This window comes from Charadrius vociferus, unplaced genomic scaffold (genome assembly GCF_000708025.1).
Source record: "Charadrius vociferus isolate BGI_N301 unplaced genomic scaffold, ASM70802v2 scaffold1548, whole genome shotgun sequence".
Taxonomy (NCBI): Eukaryota; Metazoa; Chordata; class Aves; order Charadriiformes; family Charadriidae; genus Charadrius; species Charadrius vociferus.
This window is the reverse complement of record NW_009649489.1, coordinates 26,419-34,337: the sequence shown is the minus strand read 5'-3', so window position 1 is coordinate 34,337 and position 7,919 is coordinate 26,419. Positions and strand designations below refer to the sequence as shown.

Below are 7,919 nucleotides of genomic sequence, written 5' to 3'. Positions count from 1 at the left end.
GGATGGGGTGGGGGGAGGGCAAATGGGGGAGGTAAACGTGGAAGAGTAAAGACTGGGGGGAAGGAAAAGGGGTAAGGGGAGGGATGGAAAGGGTAGATGAGGAAAAGAGGATGAAGGTGGAGGGGGAAGGATGTGAGGAGGAGGTGACAAGGAAAGGGATTGAGGGGAGGATGAAACGGGGGAGAAATGAGGGTCAGGGGAGGATGAAACGAGGGAGACATGAGGGTCGGGAGGATGAAACGAGGGAGACATGAGGGTCGGGAGGATGAAACGAGGGGGGGATGAAATGAGGGTCGTCCCCCCCCCATCAGATCTCAAACCTCCACAGAGATCCCCTACCAGTGTTTTTGATTTCAGTGGGTGGTGCCGCCACAACCGCTGTGCCCCAAAAACCACCCCCCACCCCACCCCCAGCCTCTTCATCCCTGGAAACCCGTGTCGAAAATTTACATTTTTGAGCTCTTGTCGCTTTTCATCAAACCTAAATCAACCAAAGATCTCCAAATTCACCCCACAGGGCAGAGAGACCGGTACAAAGTTGCCGGCGTACCCCGCAGCGAGCACAGTTTGTCCAGCAGCAGCTTTCAGGTGAATTCCTCTCTTTTTCCCTTCTCAATTCCACTTTCTACGTGGTTTTGTTTGGGTTTTTTTTTCCCCCTGTTTGCTGGGAAATTGCTTTTATTTTTGTTTTTTTCATATACACCCATGGTTATACAGCACTTTAAACCCTTCTCTCTGCCCTTCCTCCTCTTAATCCCCGTGCCGGCTGTTCCTTGCGTGCAACGCAGCTGCTTTATTTTCCTGCCCCATCAATTAAAAAAAAAAAACAAACCAAAAATAATAAAAAAACCCCATAAAATTTCAAGGTTCTGTCACTGTGAGGAATGGTGGTGTTGCGACAGGGTCGGGGCTCACAGCGCGGGGAAGAGTTCCAACGCTAAATGTCGGCGTAGGCGTTTGGCCGAGTTTATTGCCTCGTTAATCCGCTGCCCGGAAATCTTGGGATAACGAAGAAGTTGTGGGGATAGGTTGGATGCCAACAGTCGAACGTCAGCCTCTACCCCCTGAGAGTTAATCAAACCTCTCGTTAACTTTTTTCTGCCTTAATCCTCAAACAAAACAAAAAAAAAAAAAGAAAAAAAGCGAGGGGGGAAAGAGGTTGTTCTTCGGCACATGCCGGCTGAGTCACAGCGTTCCTGCCCGAGTGACTCACACTTCTTAGAACAGGGAATATATATATATATATATAAAAAAAAAACCAAACACAACAGGGTTTAGCAACAGCTGTTTGCATAAATTAGCAATTTGAGTGATTAATTAGGGACCGGAGAGAGGGAGGGAAGGAGGGGGTGAAGGAAGCCCCCACCCTGTGCAAAAACCCCAGGGCAGGGGGAATCCTAAATGATTTTATTCCTAATAGCTAAAAATTAATTAAAGAAATAGGTTGGAGGGGTTTGGGTTTTTTTTTTTTTTGTTTGCAGCTAAGGAGATGAGATTATGCCAGGAAAGATGGGGGGAAAAAAACAGGATTGGGCTAATTTCAGGAGATAGCTGCCAAAGAAACTCAAAAAACCTAAAGAGATGACATTACGCCTGTGAAAAATGGGGGAAAAAAATAGGATTGGGCTAATTTCAGGATATAGCTGCAAAAGAAACCCAAAAAAACTAAAGAGATGACATTATGCCCAGAAAAATGGGGGGGGAAATAGGATTGGGCTCATTTCAGGGGATAGGTTGTTTTGGGTTTTTTTTTTTTGCAGCTAAGGAGATGAGATTATGCCTGAAAAATTAGGATTGGGCTAATTTCAGGGGATAGGTTCATTTTAGGTTTTTTGCAGCTAGGGAGATGACATTATGCCTGGAAAAATGGGGGGAAAAAATAGGATTGGGCTAATTTCAGGAGGTAGCTGCAAAAGAAACCCAAAAAACCTAAAGAGATTACGTTACGCCCAGAAAAATGCGGGTAAAAAAATTGGATTGGGGTAATTTCAGGTGATAGGTTAGGTTTGGGGTTTTTTTGCAGCTAAGGAGGCGACATTACGCCCGGAAAAATGGGGGGAAAAAATTAGGATTGGGCTAATTTTAGGGGGTTTATCTCAAATATAATCTGAGAGGTGGGTGGGAGAGGGCAGCGGCGGGCAGAGAGGTGTGTTGCAGAGGAGCGTTGCCTTTTCCCAGCAGAAAAAACCCCACCAAAATCCAGTAAATTAAAAGCATCTTTTCCCTTCGGCCCTGCGTAAGAGCAGCTCTCCCGTTTCTCTTCCAGCTATCGGAGTTTTGGTGGCGCCGCGATTCCAGCACTGGAGCGGGACGATCGGAGAGGGATGGATCCCCTCGGACGCAGCTCAGAACCGTCAAGAGGTGCCAAATTTAATGTCAAATTAAAGCCATTAACGCCCCGGAAAAAAAAGAAAAAGGGGGAAAAAAACCCCAAAATGAAAAGGAAACCGCGTGGAACGAGGGCACCGTGGGGTGGTCGGAGCGGGAGGATCAGGAGTTGTTCTGGTTTTGGTAGATGGAGGCTTTTTCCTTCAGCAGATCCAGACACAAGTGGCAGCTCCAACTCCCTGCGGAGAGAACCGGGCTTGTAACGAGCGGAAGGAGCAAAAAATGGGGAGAAAAGGGGATTTTTGGCTGTTACCTCTGTGGTGTTATTTCGAAACGTGGGGAAGCTGCTGCCCAGATCCGGCAGCGATTATTTCCTAATTGCTGATGATAATTAAGCAGAGGGGTGTGTGTGGGGAAACTCAAACATCTTCATCCCTGGCTCACTTTAATTCACTAATTAAGGTGAAATCCATGAAAACAAGCGCCCTCTGTGCTGTCATACCCCCCCAACTTCACACAAAGATGTTGGGCCACACAAAAACACCCCAAAACCACCCAAAATTATCCATTCCAGGCTTTTTTTTTTTTCATTCAAATTGTTTGACCAAACAGCAGCTGCGGCGTGTTAGCAAGGAAACAATTGGGAAACGCAGCCACATCTTCCATGGAAATAAATTAAGGGTAAATTAATTACAAACGATACTCTAAAACAGCCCCCCTAAGCCCATCACTGGGATTATTTCTGATAAACCCCCTAAAATAAATAAAAATAAGTCATCGCCACGTGGATGGGTGTGTTCGGAGGAAGCGCCGCCAGTTTAGAGCAGGTTGAAGCATATCAGCATAAAATCAAATCGAAATTAAACCCAGTGGCTGCCCAGATTGGGCTCAATTAACCTCATTTTCTTAATTAGGTTTGCAGGCTGCAGGCTTGGAAAAAAAAAAATTGGTTTACCCCCAAATTTGTAGTGTTTCCACCAAAACAGAGTCTTTTGGTCTTAAAAGCGTGAGCGTCCCGTGGGGGTAAGAGTAAGCAAGAGCCGGGACACAGCTGTGTGGTGACGAGCTACGAGCTCGTTAATCTAATGACTCGTTATTTAACGATACCTGTAGGAAAGAACAATCGATGATGTAAAGAAACACATGGTCAGGCTCCGGCAAGGCAGCGAAAACTCAGCGTGTTCGTAAAGAGGTGCCTTAATCCCTTAACTAAGGGGGAATCCCAGTCTCAGCCTGGGTTAAAACTACCAGAAACGGTTAAAAATAACGCAGTTAATTAACGATGGCATCTAGAAAACGAGGTCCCGCTTGCTTTTACGCTGTTACCGAGTCCAACAGGCTCCTCTTGTCCTCGATTCGGAGATGGGGGAACGAGGATAAAAGCCCTCGCAGTCGGGCGTGAAGTTCTTTTCGCTCCGCTGTCAGCAGAATTGGCATTTCCACTGATATTTTTTTCTATTTTTTTAAATTATTTGGGAAAAAAAAAAAAAAAAACAGAAGGGATTCACATTCCTTTCTGCGTGCCGAAGCCTTTCACCCCCCTCCTTCCTCCGTCCAGCCAAAACAATCCGCGATTGATGGAGGGCGGCGTCTTTCGGGAGAACGCGTTTTCCCGCACGGCGCAGGAATCCGGCTGCTCTTCAGCTTCACAATTCTCTTTTTTGTTGGGGTTGGGTATTTTTTTGTGCATCTTATTTACGACTTGAAATTCCAACCCCAAACTCTACGCGTTCAGTTGTTAAAATACAGCCCGAGAGGGGGTTGGTTTTCTTTTTAGCTTCTCCACGCAGAGCTTTTCGCTTCCCCTTAGAGACGGCGCAACGTTAAAGCCCGATGGAGCCTTTGCCCATGTAACCGATTTACCGATTTTTGCAGATCTTAAAAAAATATTAAATCACCTCAAAGGCTGACGTTTGACATCCCCTTGATTATTCCGGTGGCCGACAAACAACGAGCGTCACGCCTTCGCCTCGACTCATTGCAAACCGCAGCCCCTCCAAGCCAAAAAAAACAAAACAACCAACCCCAAAACCAAACAACAAACCCCCAAACCCTCCCCAAATCCTCCCGATTTGGGAATTCAACCGGTGCTGTTCCATCCCGTCCAGTGCAACAACCGTTTCTGATGGCGCGCTGTCTTATTTTCTACCGCTCGGCGCAGTCCTACGGTTCGATCCGCGGCGAAAAGGTGAAGTGGAAACGGGCGAGCGGCTTTCGTAGGGTGGTTTTCATTCTTTTTTTGTTTGGTTTTTTTCTTCCCCTCTCCCCCGCGCTGCGGGAACAGCCGGAGATCCGTGGGGAGCAGCGCCGAGGAGAAACGCTCACGTCTCGTTAGCGCGACGAGCTCTGCGAGAGGAAACACCACAGCGCCGGTTAAGGAAGGTGCGCGGAGTCAAATTTGCGCTGTGAATTAAGGACAGCTTCAAACCAAACCAACCAACTCCCCCCCCCAATTAATAATTTTAATCCATTTCTCAATGCCTTTACCTTGAGTCGTCTTCACGTCAAGATTTCCTGCCGGCCCGAATCCTGTAGAGATCCACCCGTTCGCTCTGCTTGGTGTTTCTCCATCACTTGCAGGACGTCCTCCAAAATGGAGGGCCCCAAATCCACATGGAGGGAGAGGAGGGAGCCGGCGTGGGAGAGGAAGGGCGGCTCGGCGTCGCCCTTCTCCTCGGCGAAGCCGTTGGTCGGGGCGGCGAAACGCGAGGCGCAGGGATGCGGCAGCGGGACGGCGCTCCTGCCTCCCTCCTCCTCCTCCTCCTCCCGGTTTCGCGCCGGCGGCGTTTTGTCATCGAGGTGCAAGCGCGGCGGTTTGGGCGGGGCTTGCGCCGAGGGCAACGTCAAAGCCTGTGGTCCCCCGATGACGGGTAAAGAGATGGCGTTTTTAAGGAGGGGAGAAGATGTCTCCGAAGAGGGCTGCTCGCGACCGGAGATGGTGGCCGTCCTGGAGAACTCGAACGGCGTCGCCTCGGGGCTGTCCTTGTCGGAATCGAGGCTTCCTTCGGTCCTGGGGAGGAGATGAAATTTGCCTTGAAGGAAGGAGATGTCGCCAAACATGTCGCTCTCCCCGCCGCTGCCGATGTGGATGGTGTGCCTGAAGTCCCCCAAAGGCGGACTGATCATGTCGGAGGAGAGGATGTCGCGGAGTTTCTCCTTCTTCCCTTTCCTGCTGCCCCTTTTCAGGTAGATGGGCACCTTGGTGGACATCTCACCGAAGAGCCGCGCTCTTTCCTTGCCAACTCCGCAACAGTTTGTCTTCCTCGACCTCGGCAAGGCGGGCTTTAAAAAATAACCTGCAAAATTCCAAGAAAAAAAAAAATCACAAAAAAGGAAAAAAAAAAAAAAAAAAGAAGAGCAAGTTATAACACGGAGGACGGAGATCCTCAACGTCAACACGTCCCGGGAAATTAATTCCAGACGCTCTCTGGTTCTCTATCGAAAGTTCGTTGGCTGCGTTATCGATACCAAAACAACTCAGGTAATTAAATCCAGGCACTCGGGGCCTCTCCTTCAAGATTCGTTGGGCGCAGAAGGCAAAAAATAAAATAAAATAAATAAATCAGGAATGGGGTCAGAGCTGGAAATCCAAGAGGATTTGCGTTTTTACGGGGGGCCGGAGTTAAAGGTTGGGAGAGCAAAGCATTGGAAAGCGGGATTTCTAGCTCAGAAAAAAAAAGAGAGATTTTTTAATTTTCATTTCCGTTCCCTCTCCTCTTGGCCACGCGTAAGGCGACTCCACCCAACGACACGCTAAAATAAAAAATAATAGAGATTAAGGCGGGAGGGGGAAGGAAGTTGGGTGGGTTTTTTCTCCCCAGTTTTAGTCATATTCATCCGACTCAATTTACGCGTTTGGATCTGGGTGTGATTTTTCAGCTGTGGGGTGGAATGAGGCAAAAAGGGGCGTTTTTGGCGATAGTAACGTTACGCGCAACCTCAACGGGGCAGAAATGGGGATTTAGAGCCCAAAGCTGTCGCGGCCGGTGCCGTTTTGGCTCTTCGGCATCGCAGGCGCCTGCGGTGACGGGGGGGTTTCGAGGCGGCACAGTGGCACCGGGATGGCAGCCGCCCAGTGGCACCGGGATGGCAGAGGGTGCCAAACTCTGCCCTGAACCACAGCTGCCCTCTGTATTTGTCCTTAAAAATGTAATAATAAGCCGTGGAGAGATGGGAAATCCCACGTTCACCTTCAAAATATAATAATAATTAATAATACTAATAATATAATCATCGTCATCTTCCACAGAGGGATGGAAAATCCCACGTTCACTTTCAAAATATAATAATAATTAATAATAATAATAATATCATCATCCTCCTCCTCCACAGAGGGATGGGAAATCCCACGTTCACCTTCAAAATATAATAATAAATAATAACGATAATAATATCATCATCCTCCTCCACAGAGGGATGGAAAATCCCACGTTCACCTTCAAAATATAATAATAAATAAATAAATAATAACGATAATACTAATAATCCACAGAGGGGTGGAAAATCCCACATTCACCTTAAAAAATATAATAACATACAGAGGGATGGAAGATTGCACATGTGGCTTAAAAATATAATAATAATAATTATTATTATTAATCCACAGAGGGATCAAAAATCTTAGGTTCACCTTAAAGATATAATAATGTTAATAATTAATAATCCACAGAGGGATCAAAAATCATAGGTTCCCCTTAAAAATATAACAATATTAATTAATTAATAATCCACAGAGGGCTGGAAAATCCCACATTCACCTTAAAAAATAATCATAATAACAATAATAATCCAGAGAGGGCTGGAAAATCCCACATTCGCCTTAAAAATATAATAATTAATAAGCCATAGAGGGCTGGAAAATCGCAGGTTTGCCTTCAAAATCTAATCATAATAATTAATAATCGCCAGAGGGCCGGAAAATCCCACGTTCACCTTCCAAATATTATAACAACAATCCACCGAAGGACGGTAAAGTCCCGCGTTGGCCTTCAGCCGCCCGCTGCGCCCTCGTTAGCGTTAGGATGCGGGGCCGAAACCGCATCCTCTCTACGCCGCTCCCGTTATTCCCTTCTTGGTTTATTTTTTTTTATTTTTTTTTATTTTTTCCTCCTAATTTCCTCTTTTCGGTGTTTCCCGGAGACCCTCCTACATCTGGAAGATGCTCCCGAGGTGCCGTTCGCTCCACAGCAACGCGGAGGAGAAAAAAATATCCCTAAAACGCCTCGAAACGAAGCGGGACCGAGCCGCCAACGATGCCGTCAGGACCGCGGCGCTGGGAGGAACGCCGTCATCGGTAATCCCATTCCCGGCGGCTCCGGCCTGGGAAAAAAACCTGACGATGCAGAATTCGGCTTCGTTAATCCCGGGCGGATTAAAGCCTAATGAGAAGCGGCGGCGGGTGTGAAATACGGGCACCGAAACACCTGATGGCGGCGTAGCTGCGAGCCAGCCTTGCGCCGGCACCGTGGAACCGCAGAGTTGGGATTTAGCCGTGAAAAAGTGCCAAAATTATTTAAAAATGTGCATTTTGAGGAAAAAAAAACAACCAAGAAATGACATTTTCAAGGTATGCGTGTGGCGCGATGCCGGCA

At 47.4% G+C, this 7,919-nt stretch overlaps 1 protein-coding gene across 1 annotated transcript; it reads right to left on the bottom strand.

Annotated features, from left to right (window-relative positions):
- Window positions 1-4,827: 4,827 nt before the first annotated feature.
- On the bottom strand, window positions 4,828-5,538 carry CDC42EP2 (CDC42 effector protein (Rho GTPase binding) 2). The gene has a single exon (XM_009890000.1). The coding sequence runs from the start codon at window positions 5,536-5,538 to the stop codon at window positions 4,828-4,830; it is 711 nt and encodes a 236-aa protein (XP_009888302.1).
- Window positions 5,539-7,919: the final 2,381 nt, after the last annotated feature.

Excerpts from the sequence above, each read along its gene's own strand:
- CDC42EP2 (XM_009890000.1), bottom strand. The coding sequence starts at position 5,538 with ATGTCCACCAAGGTGCCCATCTACCTGAAAAGGGGCAGCAGGAAAGGG.